This window comes from Hippichthys cyanospilos, chromosome 15, assembly GCF_059441005.1.
Source record: "Hippichthys cyanospilos isolate Australia breed blue-spotted pipefish chromosome 15, RoL_Hcya_1.0, whole genome shotgun sequence".
NCBI lineage: Eukaryota > Metazoa > Chordata > Actinopteri > Syngnathiformes > Syngnathidae > Hippichthys > Hippichthys cyanospilos.
Window position 1 is genome coordinate 7,857,780 of NC_142383.1, and position 25,352 is coordinate 7,883,131.

The 25,352-nt window shown below is 38.4% G+C and overlaps 2 protein-coding genes across 32 annotated transcripts in view; one reads left to right on the forward strand and one right to left on the reverse strand.

The window, feature by feature from the left end:
* add1 (adducin 1 (alpha)) overlaps positions 1-25,352 on the reverse strand; it is a 29,905-nt gene that overhangs the window by 1,055 nt on the left and 3,498 nt on the right. Inside the window, exons 1-19 of one of the 29 annotated variants that reach the window (XR_015867867.1) lie at positions 22,189-22,354; positions 16,908-17,119; positions 16,244-16,406; positions 15,268-15,419; positions 15,109-15,189; positions 14,869-15,018; positions 14,410-14,553; positions 14,237-14,335; positions 13,531-13,704; positions 13,118-13,462; positions 9,982-10,077; positions 9,816-9,908; positions 8,360-8,446; positions 7,752-7,908; positions 6,542-6,676; positions 5,443-5,535; positions 3,788-3,818; positions 2,374-2,389; positions 1,580-1,633 (exon numbers count right to left, since the gene is read on the reverse strand). Coding sequence is in view for 17 of the 29 variants with exons in the window: in XM_088434139.1 (XP_088290265.1) it covers positions 1,582-1,633; positions 2,374-2,389; positions 5,443-5,535; positions 6,542-6,676; positions 7,752-7,908; positions 8,360-8,446; positions 9,816-9,908; positions 9,982-10,077; positions 13,118-13,462; positions 13,531-13,704; positions 14,237-14,335; positions 14,410-14,553; positions 14,869-15,018; positions 15,109-15,189; positions 15,268-15,419; positions 16,244-16,406; positions 16,908-17,105 (2,235 nt within the window). In the remaining 12 variants the exon portion in view is untranslated. Of the gene's footprint in view, positions 1-1,579; positions 1,634-2,373; positions 2,390-3,783; positions 3,822-5,442; positions 5,536-6,541; positions 6,677-7,751; positions 7,909-8,359; positions 8,447-9,815; positions 9,909-9,981; positions 10,078-13,117; positions 13,463-13,530; positions 13,705-14,236; positions 14,336-14,409; positions 14,554-14,868; positions 15,019-15,108; positions 15,190-15,267; positions 15,420-16,243; positions 16,407-16,907; positions 17,120-22,188; positions 22,355-25,352 lie in introns of those variants that run through there. The other 28 variants (XR_015867862.1, XR_015867864.1, XR_015867869.1 and 25 more) reach the window with 28 other exon arrangements.
* Positions 23,075-25,352, forward strand: part of sema4d (sema domain, immunoglobulin domain (Ig), transmembrane domain (TM) and short cytoplasmic domain, (semaphorin) 4D) — a 44,714-nt gene continuing 42,436 nt past the window's right edge. For 2 of the 3 annotated variants that reach the window (XM_088434131.1, XM_088434128.1), the window contains exons 1-2: positions 23,075-23,150; positions 23,539-23,578. The gene's annotated coding sequence lies outside the window, so the exon portion shown is untranslated. The remainder of the gene's footprint in view (positions 23,151-23,538; positions 23,579-25,352) is intronic. The other variant, XM_088434129.1, reaches the window with a different exon arrangement.

The following is a 25,352-nucleotide window of genomic DNA, read 5'->3' on the forward strand; positions in this document are numbered from 1 at the left end:
AGTTGTTGAGCTCACACCCACACAACAACCAAGCCTTTAGAGGAAACAAGCCCATTTTACAATGCCAATATTTTTTTTTTACCCAATTGCAGTTCTGCACAAACCGCACTGACTTGTAACGGAGATGACAAAACCACAATTTACACCTTCAGCAGAAGCATCACTCATGTGAGACGGAGCCTGTTTGTAAATCTTTTCAGGAAGAAGTGTCAAAAATACTGCCGGGCGGAATGACAATTGTGTCAAAACCCCTTTAACACCGCCTTAAAAACACTGCATTTTTTTCACCTTTCCAATTGCTGTGTAAATCCCAATAACAAAGAATAAAGGGACAAAAATGAACATGCTATTCTCTGCCGGAGGTAGGATCGCAGGGAAAAGCAACCTGTATGTAAGCCCCTTTAACGCTACAGGCGACCCCCCCCCCCCCCCTTACACAAACACACACACCTTTATCTGTCAATCAAGTGTCAAACTAACACTGAGACAGGATGGCAGAAGAAAGTCACACTGCCTTTGAGGGTATTGTCAGATATCATTTAGGCAGGGTGACAGATAATGCCCGAAACTTTAATACTACAAGTGTAGTGGTATCTCTATGCGTATCTCATTCTGAAGATACAATGGTGTAAGATCACCTGTTTGATTTCTGATTCGTCTGCAGCAAAATTGTGTCAATAAAGACAATGTGCATCCGGATAAAACTTAACAAAATAGATGCATACAATATTTTGCAAATGGGTTGCTATAACAAAATTCAGTAATGAGGTGCTTCATGTTCCAATTCATTCACTCTAAGTTGAGAAAAAAAAAATAAACTGCTTCTATAACAGCATTACAAAGCATAAAATTAGATTTGGTGAAGCCTGGGTAAAATGTCATGGGGATAAAAAAAAACAAACGAAGGGAACAAAGTCCACACATTTGCCACCTACTGAGGTAGAGCCGTAACATGGAAAAGTGTTTGTGACTCAACCCCTTTTACACTGAGCAACCTTTAAGTCATCCTTTTACCCCTTTCCAACATAATCCTATGATAGTTTTGTGCATTAACAAAAATGAAATAGGAGTGATTTAGTTAACAAGGACATTTTCCAGACAGCATTTTTTTTTTGCCTTTTTTGTGACGCTATTCTGTTAAAACGACACTTAATCGAAATGAAATGAGGGGGACTTGAAGCTAATGTTGGAGCCGATGTTATTAACCTCAGATCAAAGCCATAAAACCACAACTTACCCAACCAACGTTAAACCCCAAAGACCGTATTTCCTCAAATAGTGGCCTCGGCTCTAGTAAAAAGAAGGCACTCCAAATAATTAATGGCTATACAAATAGCACTTATTTTTCCATAATGCAGGCTCTAAATAACTTTACAGCAGGCACTGTCATGTATTGCAGACAAGATCACAGTTCAGATCTGTCATCTTTGGGTGTAACGCAGATGGACACAAAAAAGAAAACAAGAATATCATACATTACACATAACTGATGCAGATTACCGTTTAGGATAGAATAAATAAAAAGTCCCAGCCACTATGTGAGGAAATCAAGGTTGCCCTTTCCGTCGATTAATTTTACCTTCATTTAAACAGCGAAATCTTAACAAGTGCCATTCCTTTGATCATTTCCACCCTGTGTATATAGACAAAAATATGCATATTATATTCTGCTATAAACTACATTTGTGCTTTCAAGTTTTAAGGAAAGCAAAACCACACAGGTGAGGTCAAAACACCACACAGCAACATTCTTAACCTCCTGAGACCTAAGACGCTAAAAACTACTTACTCCAGTTAGACAAAATTCAAACTAATGTCAATGTATCATCATCAAAGTTCACTTAAAGTTAGAAACTTCATATAAGCTTAGTTGGAAATGAAATGCTGTCAGTTGAAAAGGGTCGCAGGAGGATAATTGCATCTGACATAATGGTGCAGGTTTAAATTAAACAACCAAGAGCCAAACAATTGCTAACCAGTCACATGAAGCTCACATAGCTATAAAAAAACAAACAAACATATATACATATATATATATATATATATATATACATATATACATATACATATATATATATATATATATATACATATATACATATACATATATATATATATATATATATATATATATATATATATATATATATATATATATATATATATATATATATATATATTACTAGTTGTAATGTTAGTCTAACACTATTCAGCCTACTATGCAACCATTCCTCTCCTACACACCCACATTCATATACATGTAACAATATGGAGACGGCTTTGGCCTTGGAGCAGCGTTTCCAAGCGCAACAGCATAAAAAGCCAACAGCAAGAAGACACACACGCACACTCATATAAGAGGCACTTGTGTACCTGGTGAAGGAGACATCTGTAATTTAAAAAAAAAAAAACACACATTCAAGAATTCACCCAACGATTTTGAAAAGGAAAACGTGGCTATTTCTCAACAGTGAGTCCCTGGCAGGGAGCGAAGTTAGATAACGAAAAGGTGGGTGGTGAGGATTATTTCATCTGCTACTCTTCGTGCATGCAAGGCCACTTCTTGGCGACATCATTTTGTAAAGAAACACATGTATTGAATATGTTGTGCATGGAAAGCACATCCATGCACATCTTATCCAAAACAGTCTATTGAATACTGTTTATTGGTATATGTGCAATTTCAGGATCATCCTACAATGCACGAGAACCTTGGTTGGTGAACTTATTTGGATCTTTTGAATGCGAAATCCAAGTGTTCGATATTTCAGCACAACTTTGTTTGTACAACTTGCTTCTCTTCGCCACAATCAACCCTAATGACGTATTTTTATGTTTTTTAAGAGTCCGTTAAATACTAGGTACTTAAATATATGTATATATTGTTCTTTTTAAAATAAGGTAGTCAATATAGATTACTTTAATGTATGAAGTAATCAACACCTTTATTGAACAATATGGATTCCTTAAATGTATAATCACCACTCTATTACTTAATTACCTATGGTAATTGATAACTTTAGTACTTAATTCATGTAGTAACATCTATTTTCAGACACTGGTTCAGCCAAACAGTTAAAAATAAAAATATGTATGAATAAGTACCTGGGATTGAATGCCCAAACTCTTAAAATAACTTGAAAGTATGTCTTTGGAATTGAATGTGTTAACTAGGAGCCGAACAACAAAATTCACAGTAGTTGTTTGATCCAATGGACCAATACATGTCCAGGTTCAGTTGGTTTTTAAGCAGTACTCTTCCTCATGAGCTGGCAAGATTGAACACAATGATTGATAAATAAAACCTTGCCATTATGAGGCTTCATACAGGAGGTTCTCAGATTGGATTTTTTTTCCCCCATGGATCAAACACCCAGTATGAATTTTGCTGTGCAGGACCTAATTTGAGAAAAGCAAGCAAAACGCATTGAAACACTGACAGCCACAATTAAACCATTATTATTATTTATTTATGTATTTATTGTTAACAGTGGTTTTATGATGACTGAGTTGAGTCGGAGGAGCACTGAAATAAACCTCACTCACATCCAGGAGGAGCCAGAAGATGCATTAACCCATTCACTGCCAGCCCAGTAAAAACAGATTTTTGACGTGTATAGCCGTCAATGGCAGTAAATGCGTTAAAGGTCGAGGAGTCAGTATAGCACTAGCACTATAGCCATGTAGCAAAAGGAGGGGCATGCCAGAAGAGAAGCATGAAGGTGGTTTGGCGGTGGATCTTTAGATAGGGGGGGCGGTGAGGGGTGGTGGAACTGTACGTACTTACTATGGTAACAGGTACTCTTTTGCATTTCCATCTCCTGATTGTAATCGCAGCCACAAAGAAGAAAAGAAGCACAGGTAGAAACAAATGTATATGCAGATCAAACCACAGGCACAGTGTTAAAAAAAAATTGGTGGGGAGGGGGGAAAAAGAATGGCAGCTGCCATTCTTAGGTGACCCCGACGAGATGGACGATGGAAGGCGGCGGATCAAAGGGGAAATGTAATAGACCAGCTCACATCTTGGATTACAACTAACGTCAAAGCTGCACACCAATTGCTTCTCATCTTGACTTGAAAGAATCACAAATACCTACAAATTATCACTTTGGATGGTGCTCTTTTGTCGCAGGTGTAATCCAAATGTAATAAAGACCAAGAGGAAGGACATACACAAGTCGACATTTTATTAGCTTATCCTGAGAATGTATTCATATTTTTTATATATTCATATAGTCATATTTTTATTCGTATTTATTTTCATCATATCGTCTGAAAAAAATTAATGGAAATAGTACTGTAAAACTTATGTTAAATGGTAAGAATGTAACATGGGGTTATTTCTTATTTCTGATTGTTTGCTGAATTTGTTCTTTTAAAGACAAATAATGTAACAGTCGTTAATTGTATCGAAGTGTTTTTTAATTTTGGTAAGGGACAGAATAAAGATTTTTAAAATGTTGCATGTTTGCATTTTTTAATCCTCAAACTGTAACAAAGTTAGTATGTTTAGAAATGCTAAAATCCTCATGTTTCTCTTCAACTCCATCCACTTTTTTTCAATTGTAAAGGACACAATTATATATATATATATATATATATATATATATATATATATATATATATATATATATATAATATATACACACACATATATATATATATATATACACATATATATATATACACATATACATATATATATATACACATATATATATATATATATATATATATATATATATATATATATATATATATATATATATATATATATATATATATATATATATATATATAATGATATTTTGTCATTAGAGACTGTGAATTTAATTGTTGGTGATTAAATTAACAAATTCAGCAAGGGATTAATCTGGTATTTATTTATTTATTTTTAGGCTTCCCTACAGAAGTGAAGTGCAATCTTTCCATTTATCCACTGTTTGATTCAAGCAAGATTCCATCTATGAATCTTACTGAGAGGAATTAAAGCATTTTTCCCTTCCTTTTTTTTGTGTTCTTAATGTTTAGAACCAACATGGAAAAAATAGCTGATGCAAGTGCTCCTCCTACAGGTTAAAAGCATAATTTACTATTTTGCCACTGAGATGAGGACAAAAGGTAAATGTACATTTGTTTAGAGAGAATTAAGGAAAACAAATCCCAAGATGGTGAATAGACTGTGCAAAACAGTAAGATAAGGAAATTATAATTTTGAGAATCATAATAATTTTGCCTCTTGGCCTGTTATTACTCAAACACAGAACAACAGTAATGCGATTGAAACATTTAAACAGCCACACGGATGCATAGTTGACTCCACATTGTCCTCTGGAAGACCACCAGAGATGTCATCCACCCAGCCCGGAGGGCTGGTGGAAACCCCGCATTTAAACGTTTAACCGGGCCAGCCAAATGGTATAACTGGGCCACCCTTACCTTCCTCTGGCCTGACTGGAGTGCTGGGGGGCGTACAGGTGGCCTTTGGGTCTTTGGCCTCATCTTCCCCTGGTTCTGCTAACAGCTCTTGATCTGAATGGATGATGAAAAAATGATTTAACTACCAAACAGACTAGAAAAAACATTGATTTCAGGCAAGAGCTTCATCCACTATGTCTTAGTTGAAATAGTCCTTAAAGTCCCATAAAGCCAAAAAGATTGAAACATGGACAAAATCATTGGCAGAAAATAAAAAAATAAAAAGAATTTGAAACTGCATATTGAAAAAGCAATACAAAAATACAAATAAAGAAAAATTTAGCCAATGCCAAGCTTTCTGGCAAGCACATTTCAGTCCAAAATACCTTGATTTGATTGTCTGGTGATCTAATTGTATCTGGCACAGATTCAAGACTGTGCTGATTGTACAAAGCAGCTTCAGAACACTAGATGCCCAGTGCCGGATGGAGCAAAGCAGGCCCAAGAAGAAAACAGAACCTGTCTCCCATGTACACTGTATTTATTTTTTTTTTGGTTGGTTTCTTTTTATTCGGTCCACATTTTCAGTTTTGCAGTTAAAATAAAACACATCTACGCAATTTCACATCTTTATTTGTTAATGAATGCTTTAGGAACAATTGGGTCCTAAAGTTGCTGCTACAGATTATTATAATCAAATTTACTTTAGCCACTGTACTAAAGACATGGGTCGGTTGTCTTCTTGTAAGGAACCCGCAACTTTGTCCACGTATGTACTGTAGGTTTCAATTAACTTCTAAAGGTGTAGGTGGGAGTGTCATCAACAGATATCAAATCAGGAAAGGTTAGCAGGAAGAAGCCTCACTGTTCACTTTCCATATATGAGCTGTTCTGATTGGAAAGTTTAAGCACAGCACACCACAGCAAAAGGCGCGTTTGGATGCAAGGAGTGAGCACTCGAACGTTCTCGGCTCCTCGTTCCAATCTGCAGAATTCTCGGATGCCTTTGGCATCAGAGCGAAGGGATCAAGGGCAGGGAGGGGACCAGCAGACTCAGACCCGTCCAGAGAGGGGAAAGAAGACGGGGCAGGGATGATCGCCTCTGCTTTGCCTCATGTACCTTCAACCTGATTCGCCTCCATCGGTTCCTTGCTGAGAGCTCGCAGGACGGCGCAGTGGAACTCCTTATGGGGGGAGTCCGGGTGCACTGCATCCGTAAGGCCAAGAGTTGGGGGGGCCTGCCCGGAGGCTGTTGCTGTGCCAGGCACGGGGGGGGATTGAGGGATTCAACTGTCAGAACACTTTTCAGTTTGGAGGACTGGGCTGCCTTTACAATCATCTCGTGAATCCACGTTATCATTGCACGTGGTGGAAACACAATTACGTACTATTCAAGCTATACTGTAAAACAACAAATCTCAAAATGTGCAACAATGCATGACATTAAGTGGGAAGTCAAATTAAAAAAGTTCTTAACGAAAGGTTTTATACAGCACCACTACTCCAAACATGGCATTCTGATTAATAATGGTGTTTGTGGAATCTGAATTAGGCAACAAAATCCATCCATTTTCATCCATCTTGGGTACAGCCATTTTGCCACTTGTTGTAAACTGAAAATGACATCGCAGTGGCTCAGGTCTTGGGTAATGACCAATTACGGCTCAACTTGTGAATGACACGACCAAACTCAAAAAGTAAGTGAGCTGTGTTTGGTCCTTACCTGAGCCCTGAGCAACTGTGATATAAATTTTAGCCATAAGCCTGCGGCAAAATGGCTAACCCTTGGATGGATAAACGTGGGTGTAGTTTGTAGTTAAATTCATATTCCACAAAGGCTATATCAATCAGAATGCCGTGCTCAGACCAGTAGGGGAACATTAAACATATTTTTTAAAGTCAAGAATAGACCTGTTTCCCTTTTAAATGTTTGATTACAAACTACATATTCTAGCAAAAGCAAAACGTTCTAAAACTGCAGAGGAATTTGCTATGTACAAGCAAAATGAATATGAGGTATTCCTTGAAAGTGATGGCACACCCCAGTTAACCCAGTGTACTATTAATTCAAAGACTTTTCATTTTTCCCTCATCCTTAAAAATATAACCGGTAGTAGTTGTATGAAAGAACAACAACTAGCAATACATAAATGGCCTCACAGATGAGTCTTGAAGAGTTCCCTGCACAGTATTAAAGAGATCAGCATTACTGCTTCACATTTGTTTCACTCAATCTTGCTCCAACTTCTCCAAATGCAAAACTTTGAAGGTTATCCCTTATGCCCACTCACAGCAGGACTACCTTTATTGGGATCCCTGTAACTATTTACCTTCAGGTCCTTTCTGCTTCAGCTCCACCTCTCGACGATACTCGTCCAGCTCTTGGTCGGTGAGCTGGTTGAAAGGGTTAGGCCCCTGCTTGCTGACGATCACTTTGGGTTGGTACTCCTTCTCGATGATGGCCTTAGATGCTGTCACCAGTTCCCCCTTTGAGACAAAGTTGAGAAAGAGGGAAGGGGGGTTGGACAGGACAAGAAAATACCTCAAAATTATAATAAGAGACCCAATCAAAACGTGGAATTTGATATATGAATTTGTTTTAACAAATATCTTTGCTGTGCGACCAGAACTGAGATTTGAATTAATCTATCAATTTTCATAAAGTTAAATACTAGACACTCTTTTCTCCCATCCTAACAAGTTAGAGCAATTCTCACCATAAATATTTTATAAGTCACACTAGCCACTGGCATGATGTAACTTCACACTATAGGATTCTGTGTTGTGACAATTTTACTGGGTTCTGTATAAAACACAGAGGTGGCGAAAATCTCTCTTGCATGCGTGCATGGCCTCCTTCATACACATCATACAAACATGGTTAAAGACTCCTGAGAGACGATGTGAGTAACAGATTAGTGACTGGAGCTGCAAGTACCTTTCTAATAGAGCTAGCAGGACTATAGGACCCCTCGGAGGCATCGAGGCCATCAATAGTGTCTGTACAGTCAGACAGAGGGGCGTCCTGCAATAGTAAACCCAGTGAGGGCGGACGGAGGTAGAAAGGGCAGCAGATGTTAGCAATGGGGAATCTTAATCATGCAAAGGCGGAAACGTTTTGCACAAGCAACATCATTGCAAAAAAGTCTTCATATAGTGGCCATTTATGTACAGTATTTACTGCATGGTACTCAGTACTGATTAGGGTCTTTTAAACCGCTAAAAAATAAAATAAAAATGAATAATGATTTTGAAATTAAATAATAAAAATAATCCATTCCATATTGGGTGTTGTCTGTTTCTGAAGGGAATAAAATAAATAAATAATGATTTAGGCCCTATTTTCGGAAGGCAACAATAATTATAGTACAGTACATTTTAGCAGTTGTTTGGATAGATTTGAGCCATGGTTTTACTGTAGTATTTGTCACACATAGAATAAGACCTCCTTCGCTGTAATCTCCAGTGACAACTTCAGCTACAGAGATACAGTGACAGCCTGCAGACAGTGAGTAGGTTGTGCTCTAGGTCTACATCATGAGTCATTAAAAAAAAGAAAAAAAGAAAAGAAAAAGTCATTGGTTGTTTTATCATTTTGCTCCAGATATGGAAAAAGGAGATGTGGTATTTACTTAACCAAAGGAAATTATGGTTTGGAATTTATTAGAAGCTGTAGACTGGAGGTTTGATTACTTTACTGCTTTTGATACACGTGGCATTATATTTAGTTACATTTGAGAATTCACTGAGGCAAACATGCAGAAAAGCGCCATACGCATGCAAAGTGAAGGACCATGCAACAAAGCAGCATCTGCTCTTATGAAAAGCAATTTTAATAGTTTCAACAAACCCTATACAAATAAGTTATGTCCATTTCCCTCACATCCTGCACTTGCCAGAAGCACAGGTATATGGCAATGAACACATGCACATAAAACCTAAAAATATATATATATTTTTTTGCTCAGCATTCCATGAAGCCTGCCAAAACTCATCCAAAAATGAGGAAAACTATAATGTATTAACATAATGCGCAATGTCAACAGTTTTTTTTTTTTGAAGGCCCCCAACCTGGAAAGAATATATTTTAGCCCCATTTACACCATTTAGCCCCATTTTTTTTTTTTTTGGGGGGGGGATACCATGTTTTTCAGGATACCAAAACGACAGCCCATTTTGACACCCTACCGAAAGTGTGCTGGTACACAACCTCAAATTTACCTCCCGCCTACTTGGTGGAAATGTGGCTTTTCTTTGTATCTTTCTATATTAAGACATTATAAAAATCAGTACTATTTTGATCGTTTTGTTATGTAACCAAATGAAATTACTAAAACAAATATGAGCCCATATTCCTCTCCAGGTTAGGAAAGAAGTGACATTGCAGCACTGACCTGCTGAAAGTTGCGCTCCACCACTGAGCCAGCGCACAGAACCTGAGACTGAGGTCCCGCCGTCTTAATGTCTTGCAGATTCTGCTCACGGATCTACAAAGATGCCGATAGCTGTATTGTAATAATAAACATGACCAGAAATAGAGGAAGAGAATACAAAGTCTACCTTATTCCTCATTTCCAGCACTTCTTTGGGATTGGTGTTCAACGGGATGAACTGATTGGCCATGGCGGCCTGTCGCATTCCGTCCTCTTTAGTCCACTGTGAATACCATGAAACAAAGTCAGAACAAAAAAGAAGCAAGCAAGAAGCAGAGAAGCAAACTGAAATGATACACACACATTTTTGCAGGCTTAATCATGACTAAAATAAACATGCTGAACTAAAAAAAAAAAAGACAAAAATGGGCTGGCATGAACAAATGGGAATCAATGATGAAAAAAATCATTTGTTCCGATAAATCACTATCATTAGGCACTAATGTAAATCCGTCATAATATGTGTGTTAGTGAATAGTGAATGTCCTTGAATAGTGGCCTCCTCATTAGGACTGTTGCAAGGGAAATGTGACAAAATAAACACCATGCTTCATCAAAGATTTGGTGGCTGTAAGTTTGACTGAGTCACTATCGCAAAATATGCAAGACAGGCGAGTTACTAGTTATTATTAGTTTGTCCTATTGAATCTTACTATAAAATGAAATAATTAAGACATATTTGTTTTTTAAATACATAGACGCTTTCCCCTTAAGAGACCATCTGACATCTGGCACCTTTTACAGTAGAGTCCATAAATACTTGCAATCGATGCAAAATTGAAGGCACAGTTGAGCTGCTTTGGTATCACTAAGATTAAAGATCAACTACTGATCCAACTTATTTGCCTCATGACTTCTCAGGACTTATATTTGTTACCCAACAGTGATATGTTGAATAAAACAGAAACTTATTAAAAAAAAAAAGCTCATGAGATGTTAACATCCCAAGGTGAGGATGAAGAGTAGGAGAAGAGAGCAGGATGGGGTGAGGAGCAGGTCGGAGACGATGACGCTTACGAAGCGAGGAGGGCGGACAGTGAAGGGTGAGCTGGCACCACCAAAGTCGTATTCAAAGCTGATTGGACAACAACATCAATGACAACATAGACAACAGCGATAAGGAGAGAGCTCTTTTGGATATGGAATGACCGTATTTTCTCAAAATAGTCATTCAAATTAATACCGCAGCCGAATCAGCTCCCATTCACATGACAAATGCTTTCCCTTTCCGACAAGAATTATTTCAGTTATACTTTTTTTTGTTAACTGCCGACCTAATTTTAACAGTGTTGCTAACCAAAACAGCAGCACCTCAAAGGTTTCATTCAATCTTGTTCTTCATGGGTTAAATTGAAACTTGAACTGTGAACTTGATTTATTCCGATCCTCTGTTTGTGACGATAAACATAAGTCAGCCCCAACGCAAACTTGCCAAATAATTCTCAATTTCTCCACAACGTGGTGTGTCCAACCCATCCATGTACTGTATCGCTGTTTCGCTTCATTTCTCCAAAACAGTCAATTTTATTATTTGTACAGTTGAAGGAATACCCCCTAATAATTTTCTCCTCACTTCTGTTGCTAAAAAGAAAATCTACCCCCCTATCAGCATTTTCAGAATGTAGAAGTAGCCCCAGGAACCTCTTTGTGTAAAAACCTGGTAATGCTCAGTAGGACTGTCAAAAGAATCAGTTTCAACACAAAAAGAAGAATGAGCAGCAGGAGAAAAATCCAGCTTTCATGCAAGACCTAAAGTTCTTCTTAAAATTGTGCCTGTAGGAAGCTTATGACCTTTAAAAATAAAGTACTGGGGTTAAATGAGCACAGAAGGAAGGAAGGTGGGTTGAGCGTGAAGATGGACATGTAAACACAATATATATACTCACTGAGGAAGAGCCTCACAACACAACATCTCCTACTTTTCCAACAGGAGATAATTAATTTTGATAAAGTAAGGTTAAATTATTCAATTTTCCCCACCCGCTGCTAATCATGCAGGTTTAAAGAAACTTATAATAAACTTAACAGGAAGCAATTGCAATTTTCTTTTCTTGTTCTGGAAAAGGCAAATCATAAATTCAAGCTGCAGAATCCTAAAAAAAGGACATCGGCCTGTCTTAAGGATGCAAGCAATTTACTCGTTTAGCTTAAGAAAGAAATATAAAATAAAGTTTACAGCAGAGTGGTGAGCACCCCCTGCTGCTCACTCCTCTGGGAAAAACATTTTCAACAAACAACAACACGTTTCACTTCCCAAACATGCAATGGGGCATGCGGTGGGGCAGCTGGTCGGCTGCCGTGACACTTTCAAGGACTGTGAGGCGGACAATAAGCTACATGGCAATTAAAGCAAGCTAGGATAATATTTTTAACTCATTCAATCCCAAATATGTATCTGTCATTAAACAATCCAAACATTCAATCCCAGGAACTTATTTACAATATAGTTTGTTTTTTTTAATACAGTTTTTAAAGAAGATGTAAGAATCACCAAATGTTCTGAACATCTGTTTTTAAACCATTGTTAAACCAACTTTAAAAGAATATTTTAATTTATAGTTTTTGCCTTTTTGGGAAAAAAAAACAAAACAAAACAAAAAAAAACACCCTAACTCGAAAGCAAAAGAATATTTCCCCATGCCCAACCATCGTTTTGGCCACCCTCACACAAAAATCGGAAAACACAAATAGATAAGATTAGGGGATAAAATAAATGGTGAGCAAAGTGGAGCTGTATTTGAGAATATTAGACTTAATAGACTCTCCTTTGTTTCAAATAAAAAAAGAAAACGTATGATTTAAGAATAAATGCCAAACAATTAGTTTCACAAAGTAACACACACAAATTTTTGTTTTAAATGTCAGTTTTTTTGGGACCAAAAGGGACCTAACAAATGGAAAAAAAGGTTTGCAAAAATGCCAGTTAGCATTTATTTTAGTGCCCAATGTGCATATTGCACAATGACTGCATTTCAGCCAATCAGATGAAAAAAAAGACAGGAAATCTGAGGGCACACAAGGTCTGCTTTAAGAAAGCTTACACGCAAAAAGAAAAAAAAAACAATTGAAAAACTAAGTAACTCAGCCTAAATTGGCAGATTTGTTGTTGTTTTTTTTGTTTTGTTTTTTTTTCTTTAAGTTTGCAATAAGACTTTACCCCTCACAGCCTGGTTCAACAAGATGCCGACCACATGCCACCAGCAAGGTAGGTACTGAACAAATACACACACACGTATACTATGAACAATAAGGTAGGCACAGACCAAGCAGTTGGTTATACAGCTTGGCACGCAGACACCGGACGAGAGAGACTGCAGCAAGGGTTTGACGTGATCATGTGTTATGTTCGTCCACACCTTAGGCTTCGACTTGGGGCTGCTGCCGTCGGGCCCGTCCTCGCCAGGCTCATCGGGCCGACCGCCGGCATTGAGCCAGCGGGTCTTGTCGCGCTGGCCGCGCTGGAAGCTGTGTTTCATTGGGGAGCGAGTGCCCGAGTCGCCGTCCTCGCCGTAAGAGTAACCGGCGGAGTGAGCGTTCTCCAAGTCACTGTACTTTTTGCCTTTGTCTCGCAGTGCCGGACAGCGGTAAGGGTAGCCAGTCCTATAGCCCTGATGGGGACCAGACAGTAGTAATTCAGGGTGCACACTCAAAATCCTCTCATTTCAGTTTGACATACCAGGTTGTCGAGCATTCGCATGAGCGCCTCAAACTCTTGCTCCCCTACTAGCCACTTGGGTTGGGCAGAGGACCCTTCGCCGGCGGGCTCGGGAACGCGAGGACGGGACTTGTACTTGCTTGGGTCAAGCATCACCAGGTTATCAGGACCTCCAGCGCTGGCCAGTGTTCGCACCTACAGAAAAATAAATGAAGCATGATAAAGAATATAATACATTAAAAAAAAAAAAAACAGATGTAGAGCATAAACATTTGACATGCATAGTCACACCTTTACAACGTAGTCCTCAAACCATTCATGTCTGGTACCTGTTGCTTGTGTCTAATAAGTACTCAAGACTGTTCCACTTGCCCTGCTCTGGCTCATCAGTAAAAGGGTTGCCATTGCCTGTCATTACTGGCCAAGCATATGTCCTAATGTGTAATGTGGACATGGTACAATAACTATAGGACTAGGCAATAAATCAAATAAATTCAATTAATTTGCATAATTGATGATTTGAATAAGCGCTAAATGGTGAAATTGAAGTTTTGCACGAGTGGCCAAATATTTGATGGGCAGTTTTACAACCATTATCAACTACTTCATTTAGGCATCTGTATATTTAATTAAATAGAGCAATCTACATTTTTTCATGGTAACTGCCATTTGGTACAGTATGAAATAGAATAACTTGAAAATATCAATGAAAAAAAAAATCTCTTACCTGAATCTCACATGCGTTGACCAGATTGTGAATGTAATAGAAAGCTTCCTCCACAGTTTCGCCAACAGACACTAGACCGTGGTTCCTCAAAATAAGCACCTGAAGTAATACGAGGACATGGCAATGTCTTACAATGAAAACCAGAATATAATGATCAGATTTTAAAATGGTACCTTAGCGTTTTTGCCCAAGTTCTTCTGAATGACAACGCTTTCCTCATCATCCACCAAAATGCCTTGGTAGTCATGGTAGGCGATCTCACCAAGCGCAAGCGCCTCAGGCGAGATGGGTAACAAGCCGCATTTCATCGCCGACACCTGGAATGGGATTGAATGAACATTTGTGATAACAACTTCAGTTTGGGATGTCAATTAGCTACTTATGAGTTTGCTGTTTTTAACTCTTTTGGGACCCTTTTGATCAATATAATAAATTGGAACTGAGATACCGAAGGGGCCATACACTTCCTGTTAAATGGTGGGCATGGGTCAAGGGGGCGTTGTCATGGCTTCAGTTAAACCTAAATAATTTTGTGCTGATTGGTGAAACGATTGTCAAGGGCAACGTTGTTCTTGGGTGTGGTCTTAGCTCACAAAAACAAACATTTACACCTGCTTAATTTTCAGACTTACCGCTGCGCCCGCAGCTGTGTGTATATGTACGACACACTTGACATCCGGGCGCGCAGCATAGATAGCGGCGTGCAGATTGAAGCCGGCCCCATTGACGCCTAGGTTAGTGCTTCCCCGATCCACGATGTCACCAGAGAGGTCAACCTTCACCTGAAGGAAATATAATTAAAAATGATGATTTTTTTTTTTTTTTTTTTAAAGCAGAAGAATTCCAGAACAGAAATAGTAATCAAAACTCACCAGGCTGGATGCGGTGACTTCGCTATATAGGAGCCCAAAAGGGACAATAAGGAAACGGTCTTGGTCTGAGCTCACCCTTACCTAGAGGACAAGGAGTAAATCCCATTACAGCAGAAGTTCTGCCAATTGGCCTTGACATTCTTCTGTAAATCGTATTACTGTGAGATGGTTGTAGATGAGTTGCGACCAGCCAAACAGGTCGGTGAGCCGGTAGAAGGCCGCCAGCTTGCATCTAAGAAGCTTCTCGCCTTTGTCATAAGAGATCGAATCGGAGCCACGCAAATCATTCACCGGAGTCACCATACCCAAACCTGGAGAAAAAGGTTTATATTGGAGCACATGGGAGCAAAAGATATGGCCATACATGTGAACAGATGGTGTAATGTTGACTACATTCATTTGGAAGTGGAAGCCACCCAGTACTAAATCCTCGCAGCCGTTCTTTAAAATTTCTTCTAGGGGTAGGCATTGCGATCTATTCATATTTATAGAGGGTGTGGACAAAAAGTAATATTTGTTCTGAAAAACTGAGCATCAACTTCTATTTAATGTTGGTGTTCTTTTATGATGAACTCCAGGTAGATATTAACCCAGTCAACAAATACAAACTTCACTGGTTCAATCCAGGTAACGCATGGACAGTAACACACAGTATTTGTGTATTTGTTGAGTATTTGTGGTATTAGATGCTTATCTACCACATATTGTTAGCCTGTATCGTTTTATGGCATTTCAATTGGCATGGTTTCAGTAAGCTCACAGTTAAGCTTCTTTCAAACGGGGCATTGATCCCTCTTCACTTGGCAAGTAGAACGACCTGTCGTCACATGTTTGGAAATGTTTGTGTTTGAGCAAACTAGAACAATTACCGGTGTCAAATCACAGAAGAAAAATGAAAAAAATCTGAAAAACGAGAATTATTGACTCTAAAGCATAAAATTAGTCCCTTCAAAAAAGGGGAAAAAAAAAAAAAAACATAAAACAAAAATTAAAAAAAAAAAATAGTACAAAATTCTAAATCACCAAAATAAGTTACACACACACACACACACACACACATACACACACAAAAAGGGTTTTCTTCATCACTAAAGAATACTTCTGTAGGGAATGGACCAAGGACAGTCAGACTTACTCATGTTGAGCGCTGCCATACCCCCTTGCGGCGCAGCAGGACACATGGAGGGCATGCTGGTTGTCATGAAGTCGGCAATCTGCTGCAGTGCCAGCAGACTGGTGGGAGTCTTGCCCTTCTTCAGTTGATCTTGGATCATGGACTCTAGCTCGTCGCAGAACACCTGAAAAATGAAGCCATTGGAAACGCAACATTCTTTCTACATGGAAATACATTAGAAGCTTTTCACACCACAATATAAAATTATTAAAACAACGGATGTCTTTGTGCTGAAAATCCAGGTCGATTCATAAAAAAAAAAAAAAAAAAAAATAGTCAGTCATAACCTCCTACCACTGGATGGAACATGCAGTATGATGTTTGCTAACTACAGTAGATATTATATTTAACCTATGTGGAATGTTGGAAATGAAAAAAATATACTAGAATGAGAGAAAGCGTAGCATTCTATAGCTTGCTACACGTTAACTAAGGAAATCCATCTGGCGACTCAATTATTCAATGGATTAATCAACAGTAAAATCAAATTGAAAGAGATTTAATGATGACATGACACCCCTGGTTTTCAACTCTTTGGCAAGCAAAACACTTGGTATAGTTGATCAAGGAAATGTCGTCAAATATCCAGCAGTTGTACAATTTATCTGTGAACTCTCCCACTGACCGGGCTCTGCAGGATCATGGAGACCCGCTTCTTCTGTTCCATCATATTGAAGTCTTGGCGCAGGGCGGGCGCCATGTTCCTCTCGCGTTGATACTCGGGGCTGCTCTCATCCACTGCCCGGTCGAAGTAGCGCTCCTTATGGGGAGCCGTAGCGGGAGGGTGGGCCGTTACCACGCCGGCACCTGAGTCGCCGTTCATCCTGGCCTGGCCTCCTGCACGGGACAGTGACAGTTCTTTGACTTTATTTGCAACAAGATCCTGGTGAGCACTACATACTGTGATGGACTGTTTTTAATATCAACTGCTTAAATCCTGCCTATAATCACCAAATGTGCTAAATAAATATGGTACAAAGTGAAGTGTGCTAAAGATGCTGATGTGAAAAAAAATGTAGATGTACAAGTCAGCATCAGCAGTGGTCAGATGTACAGTAAATGCTACTTCCTGTCACATGCCTGCCCAGAGAGATTTTCACTTATGCTTCCCGGCATCACAACAAGGCAAGTTCAACAAAACAAAGTAGATAGAACAGTGTGCGCATGAGATGAAGCAAACTGACATATGATAAGAGGAATGACTCTGGCTGACTTGTGCAAGCGCAAGCACGTGCCAATAATGAGCTTGGTCCCACAGCAGGGGATCAATAATAAAAAATGTTCAGCCCAAGTTTCATGAGAATGCCATGCTGACTCAAAACAATTTGTTTTTGTATGTCCTAAACACTGACTCACTTATTCAGTCTCAATGCAAGCCTGGGCACTTACTGTCTACTTAAGTATCCTGAGTCCTGTTGCAGTCAAGCACAGTTGAATAGGACATATTGTTGGGTCTCACTCTAGAGTGTCAGTTCAACCATCAAATGTCGAATTAAACATACATAGACTATATGTAATATTAATGGTGCAACAATTAATCAAGAACTAATTGGGAATCAAATCACAAATATCTATAGATTGATTGCAATCAATTATTCGCAATATTAATCAGAAAACTTCATTTAGACCAGTGGGGGCGCATAGAAAATGTTGACTTGACTTCCTCTTTATTATTGTCATTAAAAAGGATATACTGTACAGTACTTTGTTTTTGCTCTAATGTTGTAACTTTATCTGTAACAAAAAATATCCTATGATTTATTCTGTATCATGATACAGAGGTTGCTGAGAAAAAATATTTCCCCAAAAATTAACATCATGATAGGCCTATGCACAATTCATGCATGTAACTGTTGGCAACAACCGTGTCAGGAAATAAAAGAAGCTTTCTCCCGCCTACGAGACAGGTCGGACGTGTCATCTGACAACTCCAGGCTCATCCCGTTTCAAAAAATGTGGGCGCAGGACACCAGAGGGGGCCTTGGCGTATCTCCAGCCCCGTTTGAGAGCGTCATCTCTATGGAGACACAACATATTGCCATGGAAACGGGACGGCCTTGTGAAGATTACTGTTATGTAAGAGCAGCTGTGAGCTAAGATCGTACCAGTACAGTCAGTGTTAAAAGGTACTCACAGCTAACTTGTAAAACTGAACATGCATTCATGGAGGTGAAACAAAAATAAATAGCCATACTTGACTGAAATGGCAACTGCTTAGAAGCAAGGGTGTGGTGACAAGATGCAGCTATTGCACCAGCCTGCAAATCAGTGTTGTTTATGGGATGACATAGTTATGGGACACACACACACAGAGGAAAATTGTACAGACTTGGCCCAAAACAAAAAAGAGAATATTTTTGGGATATTCTGCAACTCATGTCAGGAATTTAAGTACATCAGCTTGCCTTGAGGGGGCATAAAGAGCTAGAGTGCTACACTGTTGTCAGTACGACTGACTAAACCAGACTAAAACCAAATATTGCTGAGAGCTCATCTGTTTGTGTAAGGTGTACCGAGTAAAGATGTAAAATGCAAACATTTGCACCAAGTAAAGATGTAAACTGCAAACATTAGCTTCAAGTGCTTTTTTGTTGCTTGATGGCTTAAAAGAATTTGAACAAGATCCCCCAACTATCTGTGCACTAGGAACTTTGATTCGAAGTCTCTAATTAATGTCATGTATTTGAGTATGTTTGTGAATCTTGACAAGAATAAGCAGTGACTAGGGTTGAGTAGGGACTCTCAGCTGCAAATGGTATTGAGCAAATTGTAAAAGAGTCAACATATGAGCTCAACAAAGCGATTTTTGTCTCAATTAACTTGACTTAAACTGTTACAATATATATTTTTAATAAAATGTGTTTACAAAAGATTTTATTAGACTGATGGCATTAGCTTTTTGCATTTACTGATAAATTCATCCTGCTGCGAATAACACCATCTTGTACAACTTGGGTCAAACTGGCAGGTGACAAATTGCAATCTAATGCTTTTCATCCAGTCAAACTTTGCAAAGGCATGTAACACACACACACACACACACACACACACACACACACAAACACACACACACACACACACGTCAGGCATTTGGTACTATAGCTCGGCTAAAAGAATGGCGTGTAGGTTTTGCTGTGAGACTTTTATCTGCCGCTGACCGCAGACACCAAGTCACATGTTGCATAGTGTTGCCGTGTTAAATACATCGGCTGTGCATTTATCAGGCTGCTGCACACTATATTGCACAAACGAGTTGGTGGGTGATTGGAGAGTGAGAGATGTAGGTAAACAAACTCCTGGGGGAAGATTTTCAAGCTGAGAGTTCAAACAGTGGGGATAAATTACTGTCGGCTTCTAAACACAATGTATATGTACATATGTGTAATTGGATAAAATTCTGTTTACACTTACATTACATTGATAAATGCTACTTTCAAATTGTCTGCATAGTAGATAAATATCTTAAGATTCCATTTATGTTAGAACTGAATTGTGTTGTCCAGTAATTGGAGTACCTCAGATCAACAAAAATACTTGAGACATTTTTTTTTCCTTGCCCCAGATACTCATTTATTTAGTGTACACATAAGGGGAAAAAAACAGTCAAACCAAACGCGGCAACATTTTGCAACGGTCTTCATGACAGAAAAATATACTGCCATTGCCGCATTGGCAATATGATTAGAGCCAACTTCAAAACAAACCTTACCATACCAAATAATGCATGGACATGAATTCCATGGTGTGCTTTTATTTTGAACAACATAAACAACACAACAAAAGTTGGTTTGAAATCACTTTCATTTACCAATTAAGAGTACAAATAAAATGACATTACACCGACATTGTATTGGATGATGCATATAGCCAACGTTTAGCGATACCTTTAGCACTATAGCAGCGTACAGCTACAGCATGAATGAGTCGCTAGCAAGTACCCTATTAACTTTAGGGTGGCAAGAGCATTTAAATTACTTTTGAAAAGCAGTTAAATGGACATAAATGACTCTGCAATCTTTGATGCTAGTACCCTGACACAGCTGCTGTCCCTAAAGATCCGTTTTAACTAACCAGGCTGACTCAAATGTACCATTACATCCAGCAACATTGTTCATGTGGTTCTGATTTTGTCTCATTGACCAAAATCTATGAAGAGAGGTTTGTCTAAAATATCACTGTTTCTAGAGAGGAAGAAAGTTTGCTATGAAGCATTTTTTAAATTTAAGTTAAAAAAATGTTTATTATAAGAAAATTATATGAATTGGTCATTCATCATTAAGAGGAACTATGTCACTTGTTTTCTTGTGCTTAAAATTGTTTTTCACTCAGCAAAATTAATGTTTTTAATTTCTACCCAAATACCAATATCAATTTTCAGTGGATATCTGCATACCAAAAAAAAATACTAGTTGTAGCCCTAATTGGTTAAGATTTTTTTTTTCTTTAATCTGAACAAAATCAAATAGGACTGTGAAATAGACTTGGGCACTTAGGCACACAAACTCATAGTGGGTAAACCACTGTGGCCCCTATATTTGCAATGGCAGCTACATTGGTAGCATGACTTAGTTGTATTGGAAAATTAATAAAACACTCAACTCAACATACAGTACAGTATGTTGTTTCATACCCGTTTAAATGTTGCTTTAAAATAGTCTTGTCTATACTCCAGCTCACCCGTGATCCCAGTGAGTATTAGTACTAGAGAAAAGTGACTGGCCTCCCGGATGGATAGAAATGGGGACCACATTTTGAAAATGAGTTTCCAGACATTTTGTACTCTATCTAGAGAGATCTCTAAAGGCCTCATCCACATCCAGCATGAGAGGAGGCTGAACAGGGTTCACAAAAATGAATGTTATGCTAACTATAGAACTAGTAAACTCACTGTGATATACAAAAGGCATCTCAGTACAGTGGGAGCAATACAGATCAATGTCAAGTAGACGAGTGATTGATTTTTTATTTTTTATTTTAAACCAAGAAGATGCCAACACAAATAGCTGAAAGCACAACAGCTAATGACTGAACTGGAAGAGTTTCATGCTTCCAAATAGACACCGGGGTAAATAGCATGTGGCTGAAAGCATAAGGGGTAATAACTACACAAACCCTTTTCTATCCAGGGATTGGGTAAATTATTTTAATTTCTTGTAGTCTTAATTTAAGGTTCAATTGCTTACACAGACTATTTTTACAAAGTAGACCTCCAAAGTTTCCTGTTCAACATTTTAATAGGGTGCTGTTATAATTTGTTTGACTTGTTCTTCATCACATTCGTGTTCTTTTCTGTTTACACTTGCATGTCAATTAATTGCAGTATCTTGAAGCTGTCATACACTAGCTTTACCTGTTTTAGATCACGTTTTCAAGATTAACTTTAGCGGGTTGTATACTGTAACATGTAATTAGTTAGCAGTTATAACTTCTTTGCACCCAATTTAACAAGTGGTGAGACTTCATTAATAAATAATAGCGGTTTATTGCAATGAAAACACATCTAAATATATAACTTTAATCATTGCAACAACAAAAACAAAATAGGAAAAAATACAGGCATCGACCCAAGCTGCTGTTGAAAATGCATTGTACGGCGGCACCACGGGCCTGAATTAGCTGATAATAACATAGGTTAAAACACACCATCAGTATGTTACGTTCTATTACAAGTGACCAGAGCATTAAGGACTAAGACGACTTGCTTCGCCTGTGATGCAAAATATATATAAATAAATAAAAAGTGCACACCCACTTCCCTGCAGCCTCCATTGATCGGGCAGCGACACATTAGCAAAACAACGTTAGCTTGTTCGCATCCACTTTTAAAACATACGGCGCATACAAAAACAAGCCAGGAGCCGTGTTGCGCTGGGCAAATGATGAAAACCCGTCCTGTCGAAGCTTACCCTCTTGTAGACGAGTTGAACTGTAACCGTTGTCGGTTGAAGACAGGCAGGCAGGAAAATTCCGCTATTTTTGTCTTAGAATCTGCCGATTGCAGGGTGAAATTACTGCCCCTTTGCGTTCAGTTGGTCCTTAGTTTGGCTCCTCCCTGTCCGCCATCATCCCGACTAGGGTGCGGCCAAGTATTTACTTGCAATTTCTCATTGGTCATGTAATTACACGTGACATTATAAAGACGTCTGATTGGTTGACAACTGTGTAGCCCCACCTATTGCTTAGAAATAAACTTTAAAAGGATGGCGAAACGTATCACGTGCTATTAATGTAACGTCTGATTGGATTAGGAATGTTTAGTCAGGCAATTGCACGGAAAATAAGAATACAGTTTATATTAGTGCTTGATTGAAGTAGGTCCAAGCCGAGAAACTAAGAGAATTGGCAGAGGTTTACTCTATCCAGTTCGATCGTCTAAGCACGCGTAAGGTTCCGTTTTTTTTTAAATAGCAATTTACTTTATTTTAAATTCATGCACGATCGATAGAAAATGCATCCATGCAAACCCAGAAGGAAGTCCTTGGTTAAACCATTTCCTGGTTTGACTATAAGTCGCCTGATTGTCATTGTTTCTTAAAAAATAATTGGTGTGAATACATAACGCTGAGCCTCCAATATTGAGAAAGAATTAGCCAGCCATTAGGAAGTGCAGTCAGGAAATTTATGACAGTAACCTTGCCACGTTGCTTTTTAAGTGGTCCTTCACACAGTCTCAAAACATTATCTACTTTGTTTGAAATGCGTTCATTTATAAATTTACCACTAGAGGGTGTTGCTTTGTCAATAATGTCACATGGAAGTTGAACTCTTAACCCGGTAATGCTCTTCTATTAAGCATAAGACACCATTATGTGATTTCCCATATCTAACGAGCCAGAAATGTGCGGTATACAAGAGGGTAGAGCCTCAGGTGAGAGAACAAATATTTTACATTGTCATCATATCATGTGACCGTTCAGCAGGAAATATGCAATATAATGATATTTGAGCATTTCAACAACTGGTTTTGCAAGGTTCGAATGATAAGATTAGTTGCACATTGTCGTAACATGATTCAATGATGATTGTGTTGTTTCAGTGCACAGAAAGTGTGGGAAACTCTTTTTACAAGGCAGTATCATGCAAACGTTAGATTCAGTGGTGCCTGATGATGAGCATCAACTGCTTAAGCCATGTCTTCTGTGGTCTTTATTATTAGTTTATATGCAGTATATGTCAATGCCACGATTTTACATTAATTTGTCTTCGGGAAGAAATTGGTGTTGTTGTTTTTTTTAAACTGCAAATTGTTTGTCTAGATCGAGTGCATGCTCAGTTATCAAGCGTGAACTCTAAATGGTGAGTAAGTCCTTAATTATATGCCTCTTTCTAAATATTTTTTTATTTAGAATCTATTATTATTTGGCTTCTAAATATTTTTTATTTAGAAACATTATGCGATCCTTGTGAGGATAAGTGGCTATAGCTAATGGATGGATGTTAATTGGCATACTTTCCTAACATAATAACCACACCAATCACATGCAAGTCCAGCAGCCTGTAGTCCTCAGGGACTATACCAACATCAGATCACTGTTATACATTCACATTTTGGCGAGAGGAAGCCTACGTACAGTTAGAATGCTCAGGCTCCAGTCATATTTTCAATGAACGTCATGCACGCCATTGGCCCTGCTGTATTCTGAATGTGCCAGGATGAGGGCAGACTCACTTACATGAGACCTGAAAACGAGATGATTTCTAAAAGACAAAAAATGTGTGTGGGTGTGTAAAGTGTAATTTAATTCTTAATGCCTGGGGTATTTTGACAAAAGCATGTCTCAAACATATAATTATAAAACACCTAGGAACTGTTTTAAACCGTGAAACATTTTTAGTGCTTTAAGTCTTTGCCATATTTATACTCTTGACTTTACTCTTTGCACCACAACGTGTGACTTTAGTTTAATAATCTTAACTGAGTTAGCACACAGCGTTCGCTTGAGACTGATCAGGGACTTGCCGCTTATGACCCTTGCTGAGAATAATTGCACTGTCTGCCTTCTCAGCATGGATACCACCAGCTTGAGACGCTAAATATACACAACTGGTGTGTCTGAAGAGCTCAGGCATTGAGACAGTATACTTAGATAGGAAATCTACACCTTGCTGCATGATGCTCTGTCCATTGTGCATGGGAAAATTATTTCTGCTGCCCAGCCGCAATGGTTTAAAACTTTTGAGTGCTCACTGGTCAGACTGCCATTTTCATTACCTGTACTAGGGATGTTTCAAGTCAAACGTGACAACTCTAACTCTATTGAGATAGAAAACTCAACCAGTCACGTTTAAAGTTGTCAAGAGAAAAATATGAACTTTTTAGCGAAGAGACAGAACAAGCACTATGAGAATGATGAGATGCTGCATAACCAAATAAAACTTACATGAAAAAAGAGAAATGTATTTTAGAAAAAGCATGGCAAAAAGTCTACTGTCTTAACCTCATACCAAAACAAATGAGTAAATTATGTAAGATTATTTCACAAGGTTAAAGGCCAAACCAAGTCAGAAAGTGTCTTTATAATAATATGTTCTATGCGCCCCCCACTTGTCTGAACACAGCATTCTGATTAGTATTGTGTCCGTGTAATATGAAATAAGGGGCAAAATCCATACATTTTTATGCATCTCAGGGAGTGGCCATTTTGGCACTTTCTGTTCGCTAAAAGGACATCACACTAAATAAACAAATGGGTTAAAAATAACCCAATTATAGCTCAAAAATTGACCAACCCTTTACATATTTGGGTCGGAGGCAGCCCAAGACCCCTTCACACTACTGTACGTGTGTGTATATATTTTAAAAAAGCAGCAGTCAGTCTCAAGTTGCAACAAATCATCTGTGAGCCATTGATACTTCTGCGTACATTCCTCGGTCACCTGTTTCCTCTTAGCAGCACATGTCAGCAAGTGAGTGAAGACAAAGTCAGCTGGTTTGCTAGCTCATCTAAATATGATGTGCATTTACCGCTCAAATCAACAGTGGGTGATAGAAAAGTAAACCATTTGAACCATTGCTAGCCATAAGGAGTGTATTTTAAGTATGAGTCATTTCAATGTTTCCACGTGTCTG